The sequence below is a fragment of the Salvelinus alpinus genome, chromosome 32 (genome assembly GCF_045679555.1).
Source record: "Salvelinus alpinus chromosome 32, SLU_Salpinus.1, whole genome shotgun sequence".
Lineage (NCBI taxonomy): Eukaryota > Metazoa > Chordata > Actinopteri > Salmoniformes > Salmonidae > Salvelinus > Salvelinus alpinus.
The window spans coordinates 24676404-24700492 of NC_092117.1; the positions used below are offsets into that span (position 1 = coordinate 24676404).

Below are 24089 nucleotides of genomic sequence, written 5' to 3' on the forward strand. Positions count from 1 at the left end.
TTGTAGGACTCCTTGCTCGCACACACTTTTTCAGTTCTGCCCACACATTTTCTATGGGATTGAGGTCAGGGTGTTATGATGGCCACTCCAATACCTTGACTTTGACATTTTGCCACAACTTTGGAAGCATGCTTGGGGTCATTGTCCATTTGGAAGACCCATTTGCGACCAAGCTTTAACTTCCTGACTGATGTCTTGAGATGTTGCTTCAATATATCCACACAACATTCCTGTCTCACGATGCCATCTATTTTGTGAAGTGCACCAGTCCCTCCTGCAGCAAAGCACCCCCACAACATGATGCTGCCACCCCCGTTCTTCACGGTTGGGATAGTGTTCTTCAGCTTGCAAGCCTCCCCCTTTTCCCTCCAAACATATCGATGGTCATTATGGCCAAACAGTTCTACTTTTGTTTCATCAGACCAGAGTACATTTCTCTAAAAAGTACGATCTTTGTCCCCATGTGCAGTTGCAAACCGTAGTCTGGCTTTTTTTATGGTGGTTTTGGAGCAGTGGCTTCTTCCTTGCTGAGTGGCATTTCAGGTTATGTCAATAAAGGACTCGTTTTACTGTGGATATAGATACTTTTGTACCTGTTTCCTCCAGCATCTTCACAAGGTCTTTTGCTGTTGTTCTGGGATTGATTTGCACTTTTCGCACCAAAGTACGTTCATCTCTAGGAGACAGAACGCGTCTCCTTCCTGAGCGGTATGATGGCTGCGTGGTCCCATGGTGTTTATACTTGCGTACTATTGTTTGTACAGATGGACGTGGCATCTTCAGGCATTTGGAGGATGAACCATTTTTTTTCTGATTTCTTTTGATTTTACCATGATGTCAAGCAAAGAGGCACTGCGTTTGAAGGTAGGCCTTGAAATACATCCACAGGTACAACTCCAATTGACTCAAATTATGTCAATTAGAATACCAGAAGCTTCTAAAGCCATGACATAATTTTCTGGAATTTTCCAAGCTGTTTAAAGGCACAGTCAACTTAGTGTATGTATACTTCTGACCCACTGGAATTGTGATACAGTGAATTATAAGTGAAATAATCTGTCTGTAAACAATTGTTGGAAAAATTACTTAGAACATCTACTTTGTGCATGACACAACTGACTTGCCAAAACTGTAGTTTGTTAACAAGAAATTTGTGGAGTGGTTGAAAAACGAGTTTTAATGACTCCAACCTAAGTGTATGTAAACTTCCTACTTCAACTGTATGTACCTGCTGGATGCCTTCTTGTTGTGACCCTCCCACTCGTGTTTGCGGTGCAGGTATCCTTCCATCTGGTTGGCTGGGGCTGAGTCCTGGGACTTGGCCGGGAGTGTGGCAGCCTGGCTGGGCATGACCTTGCGTGCTTCACTGGGCGACCCACCTGGGCTGGGCTCCTCCACCCCATTAACGATGTCACTTTCCTCTCCGTTGTCCTGTCAGAAACAAGTATTAGAGAAGGCTGGGGCTAGACAACACACAGTGGAGCTGGAAGTCAGAGAGTTGGATAAAGCTTCATGCAGGATGAGAGGCTGTGTAGAAACATTCAGTACGTTCCCTTTGATTGCTATATGACAACATGGCTTTAAGACAAGTATAGTTAAGTTGAAAGTGGTATTTTCTACAACTATTGTACTGTAAATGAGAAATAAATATTTCATCACAATGTGTCTCCACATTTCCATTTGACGAGGAAAAATGTCTTCATAAAAGAGCCTTTGGATAGGTGTCTGTATAAACCAAAACAATGCCATTACACCAGCCTCAAATTGGCAATGTGGTGTGCCTCTATTTCACAATTATTGCCCAGAGTCATTATAAGATGAATGACACACACTGAACCCCAGAGCTGAGTCACCTCTGAGTGACTGTGCTATCCTCACGTCATGTCTCAATCTTTGTATCACCCACAGTGTTGCGACTTTGTCTATGTGCAACTTTTGTTCCCCAACCTCTGGCTATAATGCCGCTATGTGTTTCTGTGCTCCTTTTAGGTCGTCAGCTCCATATAGGTCCTCAGCTCTTAGAGTTCAGTGCCTGAGGTGAAACTCTAATCAAGTATTTAACTGCATCTCCGTCTCTTTCTGACTGTTCTCTCTAACCCGCTCAATGGATCTCTCCAACTTTCTCTGACATCAAGTGCCCTCTATTTGAGACTTGATTTGTGACTTTTACTCTAACTTGACTCTCCAATGACTCAATCTGACTGATTCACAATGAACCTCTCTGCCTCCATCTTTTTTTAACATTTTTTATTTAACCTTTATTTAACTAGGCAAGTCAGTTAAGAACAAATTCTTATTTACAATGACGGCCTACCCCGGCCAAACCCGGACGACGCTGGGCCAATTGTGCGCCGCCCTATGGAACTCCCAATCACGGCCGGATGTGATGCAGCCTGGATTCGAATCAGGTACTACAGTGACACCTCTTGCACTGAGATGCAGTGTCTTAGACCACTGCGCCACTCGGGAGCCCAAATCTGACTCTAGACGAACAGCCGTCTGATATGAGGTTACACTAACAGTTTTCGATTCACTCTCACTTGCAGTGACTCACTGTTTGACAAACTCAAATTCCGATAATCTAAGCTTGGTTAGAGGAGGGAGACGCTTGCAAATGCAGTAAAAATCTGTAGGCCACCTCAGTCAACCTTTATATAGATTCTGAGAAAAGCTGAGCCACTACTGATCTAGAAGAGCGTTGGATTATGTGATTGATTATAGTGGGACCGGCGTCCAGCTGAGACAGCAAGAGAGAGCATTTCAAAGACATGCACAGATCAGAGGTTAGGACATGCCCACCACATTGCCACGCCCACACAAAACACTGTTGAATAAAGAGATAGAAAGGGAGCGAAAAGGAGGGAAAGACCAAACCAAAATCCCAAACAACTAGCACATTGTTTGAACTCATTATTGACATTTGTTTCATTATTGTAAAGTGAAGGGGAAGGCAAAATCGGCCAGTTAAAAGATTATTTCACAACACACCCACTCCAACTCATTACCCATTACTGAGCTCTTCAAGGCTGGATCAATCGTGGATACTTTTACTGAGAGCTTGCCAGGCGATGGACAAATCCTTGATGCTTATACAGAGATCTTGCCATTGGCTGGACCAATACTGGACATGGACTGCGTCGCTGCCAGATTTTGCAGCCTTCGATTGGTGCAACGTGGGAGTGATATCACCTCTTTGTTAAATGTTCAGGGTAAAAGCTAAAATAGTTTTCGCTTGGGCTGACACTCATATCGGGAATTATATTATTAATGGTCACATCTGTACCCAAATATGCTCTCCAAACTGATAATAATCCAGCTAGACTGATCACCTCTACGTAAATACTCTCAGATCAACTTTGATTGAATTGGAGGATCATTTTGATAGTAGTAACTGTAGTTACCTTAGAAATGACTCTTATGCAGAACTACACACACTAACCTTAGAATTGCTCAAACATTGACCTCTCAGTTTGGATGGGTGCCTTTTTACACCAAAATAAAATACTGTAGATTTAATGTCAGACGTCCACTGGATAAATGATATCTACAAGACAATGAAATTAAAAATGGAATGAAAAAGTATTGCATATGAATGTGTATAAAACAACCCCGGGATGAAACCATAGAATATACACAAGGGGAAAACAACAATAACAGTTGTCACTGAAAGTGGAAGGTGATTAACAACAATGACGACATGAAAAACAATATTCCAACATAAGACATGAGGACAAAAACAGGGTTATTTTGCAGACGGTACAAGGACAACACAAACAGAACAAACATGGGAAGTGATTGACTATCAAGGTTTTATTGGGGAAAGTGTGTTAGTGGGGTGGGTGCAAGGATGAAATGATTCAAGGGTGGACCAACACGAACATAACCAGGGAGGAAATGAAGATCTGACACACAGAGCTATAGTAACATGAAAAGTGACATGAGAACATTAAGGCAGGTACCATAGATCTACTGAGGACCAATGAATGACTGATAGGAATGGGTTTATACCCCTCTACACGCACTGACACACATTCACCACCACTGGAACAACCCTAAAAACAGAATTACCACAGTGAAGTGATATGAATATCCCTTCCACATAGTGAAATGAATCATACATAGTGAACTGGTATTTGAGATGGTACTGTATGATGGCGGTATGACATCATGTATGCGTGGTCTGGACGAGGGTGAAGATGATGTGAAATGGATGGACATCTGGGGAAGATACAGTAGCTACTCACTACTTTTGATTTCTTGAATTTTATTTAACCTTTATTTATTCAGGTAAGTCACAGATAAAAATCTATTTTGCAAGAGACCTAGTTGACTTGATCTGGTGCAACTTGAAACCTGAGAGGACTAAAGATTATGATTTAATGGCATTACTGAGTTACCGATTTAAGTCGTGCATTTTGTCTGTCAGTTATTCAGGTTCCACATGGTAAGTTTGTAAATAATAACATACATAAACAGTATTATCATCAGGGATGGAGACAGGAGGAGAGGAGTGTCGAGCTGAGGGGGAAGAGAGAAAGAAGGGAGAGGGGAAAGGAAAAAGAGGAAATAAAGAAAAGACACAAATAGAAATCTTCCTTTTTCATTCCCCCACACATACACATGGCTGGGTAGGTTACTTTCTAAATGTAATCCGTTACAGTTACTAGTTACCTGTCCAAAATTGTAATCAGTAAAGTAACTTTTGGATTACCCAATCTCTAACATAATCTGATTACATTCAGTTACTTTTAGATTACTTTCCCCTTAAGAGGCATTAGAAGAAGACAAAAATGAATGTTACCAATTGAACCACATCTATTGCAGGATAAATCAATGTTAAAGTTTACATAGCTGGCCATATATGGATTTAAAATTTTACTTTATGGGTTGGTTATGTATGCTTCTTCTAACCCATCGCTTTCTACTACATATAATAATCCGATTAAATTATATCTTTACATTAAAAATCTAAATCTACCAGAATTGCAGTCATTCCAATAAATGTTAAACCCCTTGATCTTCAAGAATAGGACTTGGAAATATGGAAGTATAGATTAGCCAAATTGTTTTACCTGAGCATAACCCCAAAACTAAGGACTTATTAACCAGCCCTACTCTGTTGTTTAGGATTTTGCTGTCATGGACTGAGTTGAAAAATAAATTGTGCGCTAATGGAATGGCATGCTTTGAGCGCTAATGAAAAGTGCTATTTACATGTGATAAATGAATGCCATATGCTGCATTTGCTATACGCCTATTGTTTAACTTTTTGTTGGTGACACTTTGATATCTTATCTTGATAATATGCAGCTGTTTAAAGGGTAAATCCACAGATGAAACAATAACAAACAGTCGCCCCACCTCTGTTTTGGTAAAAAGCTGCGGGATGGGCCTGGAGAAATGTAACCACTCTCAGATTAATAGACAGAGCTATGAATACAAGGACTGACCATCCAAAATTATTGTTTTAACCATGTTATGAGGCTATACAGTGTTTGTTTACATTTACATGTCTACAAACATCGAGTAAAACAAGCTTATATTTTGGGTTCTGATGTGGTACGACAGTTGAACTATGCTCATGAGACATTTCTAAGTTATATTCTAGATAGATAGATATAATTCCAAATATGAATGTAGCAACTACAGATTGCCCCTTTAAGTCTATCAAAAGTGTGCGAGCTGGAACATGTGTCCTTTAGGCCTATGGATAAAAAAATGTAATAATTTGCAGCATGAATTAGATTGAGCAATAAAAGCCCCACTTTATTCCATAGGCTGGGATCCACACTGTGCAGCTGTTGAGAGAGCACATTTTTCACTGGCTTCAAAAAGAATGATTGATAGGCAGCTTAAACTTCTTGAATTGAACCATTATTGGGTTCAAATACACATTTAGATTCGTGAACAGCCATCCACAAGCACAATCCGTAAGGCGCAAATAGCTAAATGAGAGAGTAGCAGTGTGATTCACATCAATGCGCTATGTAGATATCAATAATAAGTGATATCCGTATCGCCGTAGACTACACCACTGCTGTCATCCTTACCTCCAAGCGTTTATTCAAATTGGATAATCTTGGGATGACGACAGCAGTCGCACCATTGGAAGACATAGCTTGGACTGTAGCCTACAAAAGCCTATTCCTGCTCTTTTCCCGCAATCCATCAAACCCATTTGGTGTGTCATCCTAGTGGTATCTGACTTGTGGTCAGACTCACGCAGGTGGAACAAACTTAAACGTGCGCCTTTTTTCAATGCTGATTTGAATGCCATTGAGAAACAGAAGAGTCAAAGATCTTTTTCCGCAAACTTCCTTTCTGAATTTAAAAGTAATCCTTGAAGTAATCATCTACTTTTTCAAAAGTATCTGTAATCTGATTATAATATTTTTGCTGGTAATGTAACGGATTACAGTTGCCCATTTAAAAAAATAATCCCTACAATGTAATTCTTTACTCCCCAACCCTGTATACACACACGTGTACATTCATACACACGCACACTCACGCAGTGCTCATTGTCATTCTAGAATACGTAGTGCTGTAGTGCTTGTGTCCCATTATGCTTTACTTTCTATCAGCCAATAAATAATTTCAATCTACTAGGATTAAAATGTATTAATTTATTGTTTTGATCCTTTGCTCAATCTCAATGTCTGCTTTTGAAATAGGGTTGCCTAACTCAACTTTATATCTGGTCCTCTACCATCCAAATCAGTTTCATATCTTACTTCCACCTTCCCATGTAATCTTTGCTCTGTTACATCTGATCAGTTAATAGTCCAGTATGTAGCTGCAGCTACCATCTATCAATTACTGCAGCTACCATCTATCAGTTACTGCAGCTACCATCTATCAGTTACTGCAGCTACCATCTATCAGTTACTGCAGCTACCATCTATCAGTTACTGCAGCTACCATCTATCAGTTACTGCAGCTACCATCTATCAGTTACTGCAGCTACCATCTATCAGTTACTGCAGCTACCATCTATCAGTTACTGCAGCTACCATCTATCAGTTACTGCAGAGTTGGTCCAGCGCTAAGCAGTCCTCAGTAGTGTTTGATCTATCAATAAAGGTACCAGTCGGTTTGAAGCAATATGAAGGTAGAAAAGATTAAAGCACTAATAACTAACCTATTAAGCAAAACAACTCTGATCATCTAATTATCCATGTTCAGTCCTGCAACATCCGCTGTGATAAAATAAGATTAGGTGAATAAAAAAACGGCAATACAGGAAACTGCAATCAGCAAAGCTAATTTGCATTCAAACGCATTACGCAAATAAAAGAAAAAGGAATACTCAAGGTAGGATAAGTATAGTGTTTTGTAATGGACATAGGATAAGGTATAGTGTTTTGTAATGGACATAGGATAAGGTATAGCGTTTTGTAATGGACATAGGATAAGGTATAGCGTTTTGTAATGGACATAGGATAAGGCTAAATGGTAAATGAGGAATAAGTGTGACTAATTGTCTGAATCACTGGTGGTGGGGGGGGGGGGGGGGGGGGGGGGGGGTGTACAGTCCTCCCCTTGGGTGGGGGGCAGGGGGTGTTGGGGGTCACGGTCCGACCCACCCGCCATTCTTGCCCCCAGTCCCAGTCCTGCGGGTCTGAAAGCTGGTGTACTTTTGGTAGGCTGGGGAGCGGTAACTAACCCGAGGGGAGTCCTGGTCCGATGGCAGTCCGTTCTGAGACACCTGCTCACCCTCCCTGTAGGGACGACACACACAGAGACAACAGTCAGTCTCAAACATAGTGCAATATAAACACACTGGGACATTCATAACACACAGACAACAGTCAGTCCCAAATGCTGTATCTATAAACACACAGAAAACAGTCAGCCCCAAACATCACACCTAAAGGTAGACTCAGAAATGTGATGTAAGTGCACAAAGTAAACGGCATAGTGGGTTAATTTCCTCTCCTTCTAAGAGCATTGCAGCGCGGCTCAACTTCTCCGTTGTTTTGGCCTTGTAGCACGCACATGCGCAGATTCTGTGTGTGACTGTATGAGAGCGAAGTCTTGCATCTAACTCATCTCAATATCTGCGGTGCTGCTCAAGGCAACGTCATTTCACTGAGTCTACCTCTATGTCTGTTTATAGGTTTATTCAGATCCCCAGGAGCTTTTGCAGAAGCAGCAGCTACTCTTCCTGGGGTCCACAAAAAACACAAAACATAACAAGTAACAACACACTGATAGACTGATCAACAAGGACAGCCAAACAGATGTAAAACACAACCATATACAAACAAAACAACTAAAGAATAACATGTGTAGATTGAGTGTGTTAGAGTGTGATAGCGTGTGTGTCTGCATGTGTGTCATTTCACAGTCCCTATTATGCCATGAGATATTGTTTTATACATTTCTTTAAGGTCATTCGGCTGTTTGCTTGAGTAATTGGAGATGGGTGATCCATGTGATTACGGCTTTGAATAATACTGTGCAAAATACTTTATAGTATTTATAAAACACACTGAGACAAACATAAGACAGGTCCCGTGTGGCTCAGTTGGTAGAGCATGGCGCTTGCAACGCCAGGGTTGTGGGTTCATTCCCCACGGGGGGACCAGGATGAATATGTATGAACTTTCCAATTTGTAAGTCGCTCTGGATAAGAGCGTCAGCTAAATGACTTAAATGTAAATAAGACCAGAATAGAGCATGCCTTCTCAGTCTAAACACAGACACAGAACAGACGCACTAAATAAGTCATGACAGACAGACCAAACAACATTTTAGTATGGTGCTCCAGGCTTTTCTCTCACCTCTGCTGTGGCGATGTATCGTCCGTCTGGGTCTCTGCAGGTGGCGGATTCCTCTTCCTCTCTTCCTCCTCTTGCTGTCTTCTCACTTCCAGTAATTCCATCTACATCGCAAACCAACGCACAAATCATTAATGACCAACCTAATTAGTCAGATTGGAATTGAGAAACTAAAGAAATTTCATTAAGTCAATTTGACTGATAGACAAATGAGATGAGAGATTTGGAGAATGTAGTGGAAATTCTACCTTTAACTATTAATGAGGAGAGGCAAAAATCAATAATCAATCAAGGTATTAGTTTTATTAAAAACGTATTATAATAAGGAGGCTGGTTGCCCCACCCCCGCAGGAGAAGTGGAGTGAGAGCCCACTGAGTGGAGTTAGCTTCTGGGTTATATACTATCTCAAGATAGGTCAGGATAGGCGCAACCTCATAGATGACGTACAATAGTTCCAAACATCAACCCCACACATCCTGTGCCAGACCTTAGGCCCCAAATACAAAGAACTAGTTGTTTTGTTCAGTACTTAGGACATTTGTTCTCTCCCCTAGTTCAAGGTGGAAACTATCTCCCCCTAGGCGGAGGTGACTGACGCACCGACACTGTGGAGACAAGTGATTGGTTCCCCATCACTCACGCCATCCCTTCACATGGTTTGCAATAAAGACACAGTTCATATATGGAAACAATGTTTCCTTCTGACCTCCTTTGCCATAATCCCTGCTGATATTCTGCATAGCAACAGGGACATGTGACAGACACGCCTGACTTCTCCCCTCTCTGGACCCCAGGTGACTGAGGCCCATATGAGGGAGGAAGTGCAGCTGCCAACCCCAGAGTCCGAAAGGAGACATTCTAATGACAAGTGCTCAACAGTTCAATCATATAAGCATATTCTGCCGATAAGACATCTTAATTATCTTGGTTACCTAGCTAACACTGATTTCTCCACCACAATCTTTCCCCAGAAACAGGCTCCAAAACAGAACAATAGCTTGGTTACTGGTGTGCAGGATATAACCTTTACTCTGTCTAGGATCAAGAGGAACCAGTCAGTTTCTGTCATATTATTGGCTGAGCGGCCAGACATCATGGGTTACTCTACACACACAGAACAGTTAAAACAGGCCTCTCTTAATGTGCACACACACTTATCTTATATGAGTTTGTTTCTTTAACTATCAAGCCCAAAGCCAAAGCTTAAAGAAGGAGATTTTAGTACACAAGCATTAGTAGGGTTTAAAATAAAATTTCCCTCACCAGATGGATGCCTAATCTAATTAAAAACTAAATTGAGTTATTGTATGACTGGTTTAACCTACAGCCCTGTGAGTTGTGAACATCCCCTGTCCTCTCACCGTAGTCAGCCGTTCCAGCGCTGAGAAGCGCTCCTCCCAGGTGGCAGCGGACTTCTCAAAGGCCTCGTGTCTCTTGATGAGTTTCTCCACCTCGTCCACGTTCTGACCCATCTCCCTGCTGGACAGGTACGGCTCCTGTCCCAGCAGCCATGACTCGGCCACACCCGCATCCCTACCAAACTGGTGCACCTCCAGAACTGGGCAGAAACACAGCTAGTCAGACAACATGGCAGTATAAAGCAACAGTTACACAGTAGCTAATACGGTGCAACAGACTGAACACGATTTGATAGAATTACCCAATCTTAGCCACTCCCATCTGTCCTCCCACTTGTCAATCATGTCTTTCCTTTTGTCTGTCAACTGTAGTAACTTCTCTTTGATCTGAAATTGAAGGGACATTTAGTTTTAACTGAGGCTAAGAACACCATACATGTAATGACACACCACAACACTAGAGGGAGCCATATTTCCATCCGGAGACAAAGAAGTAGAACGAGGCAAAAAAGAGAAACAAAACAGAGGAGGGAAGTAACAGTATCTGTCAGGGTGTTATGACATCGTTGGCCCCTCACCTCCTCTAATGCATAGTGTCTCCTTGCCAACAGGGACTTGCCCAGCTCAATGCAGTTGGTGAAGCTGTTGTTGCGGGCGTCGATCTCAGCCTTGATGCCTTGGTGGTTGTTCATCAGGAGCTCCACGGACGACACGTCCCTGAGGACACAACACAATTAGAGGCGTGTCACAGCTAGAGGTCGACCGATTAATCGGAATGGCCGATTAATTAGGGCCGATTTCAAGTTTTCATAACAATCGGAAATCGGTATTTTTGGACACCGATTTGGCCGATTTTATATATTTTTTTACACCTTTATTTAATCTTTATTTAACTAGGCAAGTCAGTTGAGAACACATTCTTATTTTCAATGACGGCCTAGGAACGGTGGGTTAACTGCCTCGTTCAGGGACAGAACGACAGAGTTTTACCTTGTCAGCTCGGGGATTCAATCTTGCAACCTTACAGTTAACTAGTCCAACGCTCTATCCACCTGATTACATTGCACTCCACGAGGAGCCTGCCTGTTACGCGAATGCAGTAGAAGCCAAGGTAAGTTGCTAGCTAGCATTAAACTTATATTATAAAAAAACAATCATTCAATCATAATCACTAGTTAACTACACATGGTTGATGATATTACTAGTTTATCTAGCGTGTCCTGCGTTGCATATAATCGATGCGGTGTGTATCGTTGTTCCAACGTGTACCTAACCATAAACATCAATGCCTTTCTTAAAATCAATACACAGAAGTATATCTTTTTAAACCTGCATATTTAGCTAAAAGAAATCCAGGTAAGCAGGAAATATTAACCAGGTGAAATTGTGTCACTTCTCTTGCGTTCATTGCACGCAGAGTCAGTGTATATGCAACAGTTTGGGCCGCCTAATTTGCCAGAATTTTACGTAATTATGACATAACATTGAAGGTTGTGCAATGTAACAGGAATATTTAGACTTCTGGATGCCACCCGTTAGATAAAATACGGAACGGTTCCGTATTTCACTGAAAGAATAAACGTTTTGTTTTCGAGATGATCGTTTCCGGATTCGACCATATTAATGACCTAAGGCTCGTATTTCTGTGTGTTATTATGTTATAACTAAGTCTATGTTTTGATAGAGCAGTCTGACTGAGCGGTGGTAGGCAGCAGCAGGCTCGTAAGCATTCATTCAAACAGCACTTTCCTGAGTTTTGCCAGAAGCTCTTCACTGTGCTTCAAGCCTATCAACTCCCGAGATTAGCATGGTGTAACCGATGTGAAATGGCTAGCTAGTTAGCGGGGTGCGCACTAATAGCGTTTCAAACGTCACTCGCTCTGAGACTTGGAGTAGTTATTCCCCTTGCTCTGCATGGGTAACGCTGCTTCGAGGGTGGCTGTTGTCGATGTGTTCCTGGTTCGAGCCCAGGTAGGAGCGAGGAGAGGGATGGAAGCTATACTGTTACACTGGCAATACTAAAGTGCCTATAATAACATCCAATAGTCAAAGGTTAATGAAATACAAATGGTATAGAGTAATAGTCCTATAATTCCTATAATAACTACAACCTAAAACTTCTTACCTGGGAATATTGAAGACTCATGTTAAAAGGAACCACCAGCTTTCATATGTTCTCATGTTCTGAGCAAGGAACTTAAATGTTAGCTTTCTTACATGGCACATATTGCACTTTTACTTTCTTCTCCAACACTTTGTTTTTGCATTATTTAAACCAAATTGAACATGTTTCATTATTTATTTGAGGCTAAATTGATTTTATTGATGTATTATATTAAGTTAAAATAAGTGTTCATTTAGTATTGTTGTAATTGTCATTATTAAAAATAAAAATTAAAAATAAATAAAAATCTGCTTTTTTTGGTCCTCCGATAATCGGTATCGGCGTTGAAAAATCATAATCGGTCGACCTCTAGTCACAGCAAGACAGAGGAGTGTGTCACAACAAGACAGAGGAGTGTGTCACAACAAGACAGAGGAGTGTGTCACAAGACAAGAGTAGTGTCACAAGACAATTAGAGGAGTGACACATCAAGACAATTAGAGGAGTGACACATCAAGACAATTAGAGGAGTGACACATCAAGACAATTAAAGGAGTGACACATCAAGACAATTAGAGGAGTGACACATCAAGACAATTAGAGGTGTGTCACACACACACACTGAACATATCAAGGTCCCAATGTCCTTTGCTTAGGTTACCAGGGGTTTAAATGACCCATGAAATGCTAGTTAACATGCTAGTGTACGTTTTCTAAAACCACAGGTACATACAGTCAAGACAGGATGACCTGACACCAAGTGTATTTCAGTGGACTACAGCCGCTCACATAATGATGTTCCCCCCTCAGAGACCTGTCAGATTACCCTGATCCCTGGGACCATTCCAATGTCAGACTAACCACGAGGCAGGATAGGGTGTTACTCCTTCAGACAGTGGAAACAGAGCAATGCAATTTCTGACAAACCAAATCTTTCCATTTCTCTCTCCTACCTGCTTTTATCACCATTCACCTCAGTAGCCAATCCATCATTCTCTTTCCTTTCTTTTCCTCCTGTTTTTCTCTTGCCCTTTACCTGACATCCTCATTAGCCCACTTCGTCTATCTGTCGGTCTCTTTCTCCCTCTTGTCACATGCGGTGACCTCACCCATTGAGACCAGCATGTCCAGAGATACAACCTCTCTTATCATCACCCAGTGCCTGGGCTTGCCTCCGCTGTACCCGCGCCCCTCCATACCCCTGTCTGCACATTATGCCCAGAATCTATTCTACCACGCCCATAAATCTGCTCCTTTTATTCTTTGTCCCCAACGCTCTAGGCGACCAGTTTTGATAGCCTTTAGCCGCACCCTCATCCTACTACTCCTCTGTTCCTCGGGTGATGTGGAGGTAAACCCAGGCCCTGCATGTCCCCAGTCACCCTCATTTGTTGACTTCTGTGATCGAAAAAGCCTTGGCCTCATGCATGTCAACATCAGAAGCCTCCTCCCTAAGTTTGCCTTACTCACCGCTTTAGCACACTCTGCCAATCCTGATGTCCTTGCCGTGTCCGAATCCTGGCTTAGGAAGGCCACCAAAAATTCTGAGATTTCCATACCCAACTATAACACTCTCCGTCAAGATAGAACTGCCAAAGGGGGAGGAGTTGCAATCTACTGCAGAGATAGCCTGCAAAGTTCTGTCATACTTTCCAGGTCTATGCCCAAACAGTTCGAACTTCTAATTTTAAAAATTAATCTCTCCAGAAATAAGTCTCTCACTGTTGCCGCCTGCTACCGACCCCCCTCAGCTCCCAGCTGTGCCCTGGACACCATCTGTGAATTGATCGCTCCCCATCTAGCTTCAGAGTTTGTTCTGCTAGGTGACCTAAACTGGGATATGCTTAACACCCCGGCAGTCCTACAATCCAAGCTTGATGCCCTCAATCTCACACAAATCATCAAGGAACCCACCAGGTACAACCCTAAATCCGTAAACATGGGCACCCTAATAGACATTATCCTGACCAACCTGCCCTCCAAATACACCTCTGCTGTCTTCAATCAAGATCTCAGCGATCACTGCCTCATTGCCTGTATCCGCCACGGGTCCGCGGTCAAACGACCACCCCTCATCACTGTCAAACGCTCCCTAAAACACTTCTGCGAGCAGGCCTTTCTAATCGACCTGGCCCGGGTACCCTGGAAGGATATTGACCTCATCCCGTCAGTTGAGGATGCCTGGTCATTCTTTAAATGTTACTTCCTCACCATATTAGACAAGCATGCTCCGTTCAAAAAATGCAGAACCAAGAACAGATATAGCCCTTGGTTCACTCCAGACCTGACTGCCCTCGACCAGCACAAAAACATCCTGTGGCGAACTGCAATAGCATCGAAGAGCCCCCGCGATATGCAACTGTTCAGGGAAGTCAGGAACCAATACACGCAGTCAGTCAGGAAAGCAAAGGCCAGCTTTTTCAAGCAGAAATTCGCATCCTGTAGCTCTAACTCCAAAAAGTTCTGGGATACTGTAAAGTCCATGGAGAACAAGAGCACCTCCTCCCAGCTGCCCACTGCACTGAGGCTAGGTAACACGGTCACCACCGATAAATCCGTGATAATCGAAGACTTCAACAAGCATTTCTCAATGGCTGGCCATGCCTTCCTCCTGGCGACTCCAACCTTGGCCAACAGCCCCGCCCCCCCCGCTGCTACTCGCCCAAGCCTCCCCAGCTTCTCCTTTACCCAAATCCAGATAGCAGATGTTCTGAAAGAGCTGGAAAACCTGGACCCATACAAATCAGCTGGGCTTGACAATCTGGACCCCCTATTTCTGAAACTGTCCGCCGCCATTGTCGCACCCCCTATTACCAGCCTGTTCAACCTCTCCTTCGTATCATCTGAGATCCCCAAGGATTGGAAAGCTGCCGCGGTCATCCCCCTCTTCAAAGGGGGAGACACCCTGGACCCAAACTGTTACAGACCTATATCCATCCTGCCCTGCCTATCTAAGGTCTTCGAAAGCCAAGTCAACAAACAGATCACTGACCATCTCGAATCCCACCGTACCTTCTCCGCTGTGCAATCCGGTTTCCGAGCCGGTCACGGGTGCACCTCAGCCACGCTCAAGGTACTAAACGATATCATAACCGCCATCGATAAAAGACATTACTGTGCAGCCGTCTTCATTGACCTGGCCAAGGCTTTCGACTCTGTCAATCACCATATTCTTATCGGCAGACTCAGTAGCCTCGGTTTTTCTAATGACTGCCTTGCCTGGTTCACCAACTACTTTGCAGACAGAGTTCAGTGTGTCAAATCGGAGGGCATGTTGTCCGGTCCTCTGGCAGTCTCTATGGGGGTACCACAGGGTTCAATTCTCGGGCCGACTCTTTTCTCTGTATACATCAATGATGTTACTCTTGCTGCGGGCGATTCCCTGATCCACCTCTACGCAGACGACACCATTCTATATACTTCCGGCCCTTCCTTGGACACTGTGCTATCTAACCTCCAAACGAGCTTCAATGCCATACAACACTCCTTCCGTGGCCTCCAACTGCTCTTAAACGCTAGTAAAACCAAATGCATGCTTTTCAACCGTTCGCTGCCTGCACCCGCACGCCCGACTAGCATCACCACCCTGGACGGTTCCGACCTAGAATATGTGGACATCTATAAGTACCTAGGTGTCTGGCTAGACTGCAAACTCTCCTTCCAGACTCATATCAAACATCTCCAATCCAAAATCAAATCAAGAATCGGCTTTCTATTCCGCAACAAAGCCTCCTTCACTCACGCCGCCAAACTTACCCTAGTAAAACTGACTATCCTACCGATCCTCGACTTCGGCGATGTCATCTACAAAATAGCTTCCAACACTCTACTCAGCAAACTGGATGCAGTTTATCACAGTGCCATTCGTTTTGTTACTAAAGCACCTTATACGACCCACCACTGCGACCTGTATGCCCTAGTCGGCTGGCCCTCGCTACATGTTCGTCGTCAGACCCACTGGCTCCAGGTCATCTACAAGGCTATGCTAGGTAAAGTGCCGCCTTATCTCAGTTCACTGGTCACGATGGCTACACCCACCCGCAGCACGCGCTCCAGCAGGTGTATCTCACTGATCATCCCTAAAGCTAAAACCTCATTTGGACGCCTTTCCTTCCAGTTCTCTGCTGCCTGCGACTGGAACGAATTGCAAAAATCTCTGAAGTTGGAGACTTTTATCTCCCTCAACAACTTTAAAAATCTGCTATCCGAGCAGCTAACCGATCGCTGCAGCTGTACATAGTCCATCTGTAAACTACCCACCCAATTTACCTACCTCACCCCCCATACTGCTTTTATTTATTTACTTTTCTGCTCTTTTGCACACCAGTATCTCTTCTTGCACATGATCATCTGATGATTTATCACTCCAGTGTTAATCTGCTAAATTGTAATTATTCGATTTATTGCCTACCTCATGCCTTTTGCACACATTGTATATAGATTCTCTTTTTTTCTACCATGTTATTGACTTGTTTATTGTTTACTCCATGTGTAACTCTGTGTTGTCTGTTCACACTGCTATGCTTTATCTTGGCCAGGTCGCAGTTGCAAATGAGAACTTGTTCTCAACTAGCCTACCTGGTTAAATAAAGGTGAAATAAAAAATAAAAAAAATAAAAAATAAAAAAAAGCTGCTGGCTGAGATTCAGCTGAGAGGCACTGAAACCAGTTGCCAGATAAGGGCTTGATGTGCTGCTGTCTCCCTGAGAGGAGGACATTGAGGCATTGTGTATACACCATTTTCTGCAGGTGCATTTTCAGTAGCTATAAAAAGGACCAACTGTCAGTGGGAATACATTCAGCTGAGCCATCTGCTGAAAACCTGAGCTGCTGAAAACCTTGCTACAGCATTAACCCATAAGAGTCTAAGCCCAGTCTAAGATGGGGGGGATCCTACTAAGCTATATGGAATTGTTTAAAGAAGGTCATACCAAAGATCATTTGCTATTTTTTGAAGACCCCTTAAAGTACCAAAGTAAATAAACACACATACACACACACTGCATTCGGAAAGTATTCAGACCCCTTCACCCAAATTTTGTTATGTTACAGCCTTCTTCTAAAATTGATTACATTTAATGTTTTCCTCAATCTACACACAATACCCCATAATGACAACGCATTTTTTTGCACATTTATATATAAAAACTGAAATACCTAATAACATACGTTTTCAGACCCTTTGCTATGACACTCGAAATTGAGCTCAAGTGCATCCTGTTTCCATTGACCATCCTTGAGATTATTCTACAACTTGATCTACAACTTGATTGGAGTCCACCTGTGGTAAAGTCAACCGATTGGACATGATTTGGAAAGGCACACACCTGTCTATATAAAAGGTTCCACAGATGACAGTGCAAGTCAGAGCAAAAAACCTAACCATGATGTCAAAGGAATTGTCCGTAGAGCTCCGAGGCAGGATTGTGTTGAGGCACACATCTGGCGAAGGGTACCAAAACATTTCTGCAGCATTGAAGGTCCCCAAGACCACAGTGGCCTCCATCATTCTTAAATGGAAGAAGTTGGGAACCACCAAGACTCTTCCTAGAGCTGGCCGCCCGGCCAAACTGAGCAATCGGGGGAGAAGGGCCTTAGTCAGGGAGGTGACCAAGAACCCAATGGTCACTCCGACAGAGCTCCAGAGTTCCTCTGTAGAGATGGGAGAAACTTCCAGAAGGACAACCATCTTTGCAGCACTCCACCAATCAGGCCTTTCTGGTCTGATGACACCAAGATTAAACACTTTGGCCTGAATGCCAAGTATCACGTATGGAGGAAACCAGGCACCGCTCATCACCTGGCCAATACCATCCCTACGGTGAAGCATGGGTGGTAACATCATGCTGCAGGGATGTTTTTCAGCGGCAGGGACTGGGAGACTAGTTAGGATTGAGGGAAAGATGAACGGAGCAGAGTACAGTGAGCCTTGATGAAAACCTGCTCCTGGGATCTCGTGACCTCAGACTGGGGTGAAGGTTCACCTTCCAACAGGACAACAAACCCTACGCACACAACCCTCATAGCAAAAGGTCTGAATACTTATGTAAATAAGGTATTTCTGCTTCTTAGTTGTAATAAATTTGCTAACATTTCTAAAAACCTGCTTTTGATTTGTCATTATAGGGTATTGTGTGTAGATTGATGAGGGGAAAAAAACTAAATGTGGAAAAGTGAAGAGGTCTGAATACTTTCCGAATGCACTGTATGCACTGTATCTATACACACACACACACACTACATGACCAAAAGTACGTAGACACCTGCAAGTCAAACATCTCGTTCCAACATCATGGAGATTAATATGGAGTTGGTCCCCCCTATGCCTCTATAACAGCCTCCACTCTTCTGGGAAGGCATTCCACTAGATGTTGGAACATTGCTGCGGGGACTTAAGCCACAAGCGCATTAGTTAGGTCGGCATTAATGTTGGGCAATTAGGCCTGGCACACAGTCGGCGTTACAATTCATCCCAAAGGTGTTCAAGGGGTTGAGGTCAGGGTTCTGTGCAGGCCAGTCAAGTTCTTCCACACTGACCTCTACAAACCCTTTCTTTATGGACCTCGCTTTGTGCACGTGGGCATTGTCATGCTGAAACAGGAAAGGGCCTTCCCCAAACTGTTGCCACAAAGTTGGAAGCACACAATCATCTACAATGTCATTGTATGCTGTAGCTAAGGGCCCTAGCCCAAACCATGAAAAACAGCTCCAGATCATTATTCCTCCTCCTCCACCAAACGTTAGTTGGCACTATGCATTGGGGCAGGTAGCATTCTCCTGGCATCCGCCAAACCCAGATTCGACCGTCGGGCTGCCAGATGGTGAAGTGTGATTCATCATTCCAGAGAATGCGTTTCCCCTGCTCATGGTGATTTTAGGTTTGTGTGTGGCTGCTCGGCCATGGAAACCACTTTCATGAAGCTGCCAACGAACAGTTCTTGTGCTGACGTTGCTTTCAGAGGCAGTTTGGAACTCAGTAGTGAATGTTGCAACCCGAGGACAGATGATTTTTATGTACAAAGTGCTTCAGCACTCGGCGGTCCCATTCTTTGAGCTTGTGTGGCCTACCACTTCGGCATGAAATTGTGTGCTCAATTTTATACACCTGTCAGCAACTGGTGAGCCGAATCCACAAATTTGAAGGGGTGTCCACATACTTTTGTATATTTGATGAAAACATTAAATGGGCCTTATTGCTATTAGCCCAAACAAACACAATGAATAACAGATTCACTACACGGAACAACAGCTAGTCCCCAAAAAATTATCAAAAATAAATTTTGTTCTGAAGTGTCTGTCCTAAATCTAAGAGACATAAGAAAGATCAGGAAACATTTATGTTTTTTGTTGTACATATATTTAACCTCTTATTTTTGGCACTAAACAGTCTCCATATACAGTACTTCCATAAATGTTTTCAACTGGTACCGGGGGACATTCAGACGAGTCTTGTGAGCCCTGTGGGCGTTCCGTGTGTCTCTTACCTTTCCAAGGAGGGGTCATATTAGTGTGCACAGACAGAAGTTGGAAGATCGGCTGTACCGATCGGCTGTTTCCAGTCGTAGAGAAAAACTAAGAACACCACCGTGTTTGTGCGAGTCTCATCGTTCCATCTTTTTCATAATAGTTTGTAGGCCAAATCGTTCAGACGATTTTCGGGATGCCTCATGGTCTGAGAAACACCGCTCTAGCTCTGTCACCTTTCATCGCAGATGAGGAAGTGCAACATAAAGTAGGCGGATGCTGTGGATTGAGATGCATCCAATGATCTCCCTAGCTTAAACTGACAGATTTCTAGCGATTTACACAGGGGCATGGACATCAACCTTAGGGGGTTTTAATACGGAGGGTTTTATAGGGTGAGCTAGTGAGGATAACTTTGTAAATCACAACAATCAGAACAGACCATTGAGGATTAGATACATAAATCTGGACTTGAGCTGTCGACCACAAGCTGCTTACAGAAAACTACAGAGATTATTCTCACCTTTTCTGGCTTTTCTTGGAGAGTCAGTAAGAGAAAAAAACATGCACTGAAATAATGTCAAGCTATTTAAAAAAAAGTATCCGTATGAGGCAAAACTGTTTCCCGTCAGGTTCACAGTACCTGGGCTTCTCCTGAGCCTCGATGAGGCGGATGACGTCCTCCATCCAGAGCATGAGGTCTCGCACCATGCTGAAGAAGCGAAACTTGTCGCCGGTGTCGAGCAGTCTGACCCTGCGGCCGTCGCAGGCTTCCAGCAGGGTCCTCCAGGCCTCCAGCACCTCACCCTCTCTCTTTTGGATGTCATCAGCCTTGTCTCCGGCGTAGGCAGACTGCAGACGCACAGCATCTTCCTGCAACGTCCTCACCTGGGGAGGGAAAGAGACAAGTCTTATCTATGATTTACATTACAAATCTGTGAGAGATTCACCTTTTGTTTAGGCTGTAATAGAACTGCTTTACCCCCTTGACCGAGAACACAATCTCATTTTTATTTATGTTTTATTTATTTAACTAGGCAAGTCTGTTAAAAACAAATTCTTATTTACAATGACGGCCTACCATAAGGCAAAAGGCCTCCTGCGGGGACGGGGGCCTGGGATTAAAAATAAATAAATAAATACAATATAAATATAGGACAACACACACATCACAACAGACAACACAAAATAAAGAGAGACCTAAGACAACATAACAAGGCAGCAACACATGACAACAAAATGGTAGCAGCACAAAACATGGTACAAATATTATTGGGCACAGACAACAGCACAAAGGGCAAGAAGGTAGAGACAACAATACATCACACAAAGCAGCCACAACTGTCAGTAAGAGTGTCCACGATGAAATCTTTCAATGAAGAGATGGAGATAAAACTGTCCAGTTTGAGTGTTTGTTGCAGCTCGTTCCAGTCGCTAGCTGCAGCAAACTAAAAATACGAGCGACCCAGGGATGTGTACTTTGGGGACCTTTAACAGAATGTGACTGGCAGAACGGGTGTTGTATGTGGAGGATGAGGACTGCAGTAGGTATCTCAGATAGGGGGGAGTGAGGCCTAAGAGGGTTTTATAAATAAGCATCAACCAGTGGGTCTCTCGACAGGTATACAGAGATGACCAGTTTACAGAGGAGTATAGAGTGTAGTGATGTGTCCTATAAGGAGCATTGGTTGCAAATCTGATGGCCGAATGGTAAAGAACATCTAGCAGCTCGAGAGCACCCTTACCTGCCGATCTATAAATTACATCTCCATAATCTAGCATGGGTAGGATGGTCATCTGAATTAGGGTTAGTTTGGCAGCTGGGGTGAAAGAGGAGCGATTACGATAGAGGAAACCAAGTCTAGATTTAACTTTAGCCTGCAGCTTTGATATGTGCTGAGAGAAGGACAGTGCACCGTCTAGCCATACTCCCAAGTACTTATATGAGGTGACTACCTCAAGCTCTAAACCCTCATAGGTAGTAATAAAACCTGTGGGAAGAGGGGCATTCTTCTTACCAAACCACATGACCTTTGTTTCGGAGGTGTTCAGAACAAGGTTAAGGGTCAGCAACAACCTGGAGAATAGTTACATGGGAGATGAGGGGGTATGAATGAGTCAATTGGAAGCTGGGGATGATTGATTGATGATAGTTTGAGGGATATAATGGAAATTTATCCAGGACACCAGGGTTAACACCGCTACTCTTACGAAAAGTACAAATGGGATATTTAGTGACCACAGAGAGTCAGGACACCCGTTTAACATCCCATCCAAAAAGACGGCACACATAGGGCAATGTCCCCAATCACTGTGATGAGGCATTGGGAACTTTTGGGGACGGGAAGTACCTCCTACTGGCCCTCCCACACCACTTCCAGCAGCATTTGGTCTCCCATCCAGGGACCGACTAGGACCGGCCCGGCTTAGCTTCAGAGGCAAGCAAGCAGTGGGATGCAGGGTGGTATGTGTTAACTCGAAATGACACAACGACAAGGTTCCAGTTTAACAAAGTTTACTCTACTATATGAACACACTACAAGGTAGCCATTACAGGCCAGGTTCAACAACGAACAAACTTCCTGCGCATGCGCACTCTTGACTGAGTGATAGCCCCGTAATAACAGAAATATAGGGATACTTAAAACATGAACTTAACAGTATGCTGCTGGTTACCTGCCGTAGTAGGTGTTTTGGTCTTTCTGGCTACATTGTCATACCTGTGTCCCCAGGGCCTGGATGTCGTGTTCAAAGGTGGTGTGCATCCTCTGCAGGGTCTCCACTGTGTTCTGGTCTCGGCCCAGCTCCTCAGGCAGCTTCTTGTGTTTGTCCAGGATGCGGTTGAGGATCTCCTTGGCGTCATGGTAGAACTTATGCAGCTCAAAGGACGCCGCCAGGATCTGCGTGCGTGTGTCGATTAGCTCCAGCAGGTCGGCCCACGCTTCATTCAGCCCGTCCTTCCACTCCGCGATTGTTGCTGCGTCGGTGTGGCCCGAGTTGATGAGCTCGTCCGCCAACTGGTTGACGGTGTCCACACGCTCCTGACCGATGTTGCCCGTGTCGCGAGCAAACTCACGGAAACGCTCCTGAAGCATCTGCAGAGGGAGATTATCACAGCAACGTGAGAACGCACATATTCCGCTAGATACTCTGGCAACAGGGGAACATAAGTGGCATGGCTGCACTACATACCGTGACATGTTCATAGTCCTGTCCCAGCTCATGTGACCCAGCCACTACTTCCCTTTCAGCGATCCACTGCTCCAGGTCATCCACCTCCCTGTTGAGCTGGAACAGACGGAACCTCTCGTCCAGCTTCCCCCTCCTCTCCTCCGACAGGTCCTTGAGCCCCGCGTACAGCTTATCCACCTGGGACTGACGCATGCCGATCCGCTCACTACACAGCAGGAGGAGGAAGAAGGAGGCAGGGTAGGGGGTTACGATATAGGATATACATGATCCTACCCTCACTCTCTTCTGTGATGCTAAACTGTCAAGTCTTAACCTCTGGGTGGTTAAATCCTACTTCAACTCAGCAGGAATGGAGATGAACCTTACAGTGATCTTAAGTTAGGTGTCTGGTCTCTGACCACTCTGGGCTGGGTTTAAACCCTTAACATTCTTTAGACTGAAATGGGTGGATATGATTATGGTTTAAACTTCCAAATTTCACTGGAGGTGGTCTTTAACCCTGACACGGAACCCAAACTGGCTGCGCGCGTTTGCCATCGTGCATAAATGTACTTTGCCCCCCCCACACCAAACGCGATCACGACACGCAGGTTAAAATATCAAAACAAACTCTGAACCAATGACATTCATTTGGGGACAGGTCGAAAAGCATTAAACATGTATGGCAATTTAGCTAGTTAGCTTGCACTTGCTAGCTAACGTTAATTTGTCCTATTTATCTAGCTTGCTGTTGCTAGCTAATTTGTCCTGGGATATAAACATTGAGTTGTTATTTTACGTGAAATGCACAAGGATCTCTACTCCGACAATTAATCCACACATAAAACGGCCAACCGAATCGTTTCTAGTCTTCTCTCCTCCTTCCAGGCTTTTTCATCGTTTAAATGATATGATGATCGCATCTAAACTTTCATTGTATTACCACGACTACCGGCAAAACAGTTCATCTTTCTATCACCCACGTGGGTATAACCAATGAGGAGATGGCATGTGGGTACCTGCTTCTATAAACCAATGAGGAGATGGGAGAGGCAGGACTTGCAGCGCGATCTGCGTCAGAAATAGGAATGAGTTCTATTTTAGCCCTTGGTGTCGCAGACGCTTGTTGGCGCGCGCGAGCAGTGTGGTTGCAATAATTGAATAACATGGATTTCTAAATGTATTTTGCGACGCTCGCGCATGCGACG

At 43.8% G+C, this 24089-nt stretch overlaps 1 protein-coding gene across 3 annotated transcripts in view; it reads right to left on the bottom strand.

Moving 5' to 3' along the window:
• LOC139562201 (spectrin beta chain, non-erythrocytic 1-like) overlaps window positions 1–24089 on the bottom strand; it is a 138800-nt gene that overhangs the window by 3716 nt on the left and 110995 nt on the right. For all 3 annotated transcript variants that reach the window (XM_071379660.1, XM_071379661.1, XM_071379659.1), the window contains 9 exons: window positions 22903–23107; window positions 22431–22805; window positions 20354–20598; window positions 10721–10859; window positions 10445–10529; window positions 10146–10342; window positions 8787–8887; window positions 7667–7721; window positions 1229–1431 (listed from right to left, as the gene is read on the bottom strand). In XM_071379660.1, coding sequence (XP_071235761.1) covers window positions 1229–1431; window positions 7667–7721; window positions 8787–8887; window positions 10146–10342; window positions 10445–10529; window positions 10721–10859; window positions 20354–20598; window positions 22431–22805; window positions 22903–23107 — 1605 coding nt within the window. The remainder of the gene's footprint in view (window positions 1–1228; window positions 1432–7666; window positions 7722–8786; window positions 8888–10145; window positions 10343–10444; window positions 10530–10720; window positions 10860–20353; window positions 20599–22430; window positions 22806–22902; window positions 23108–24089) is intronic.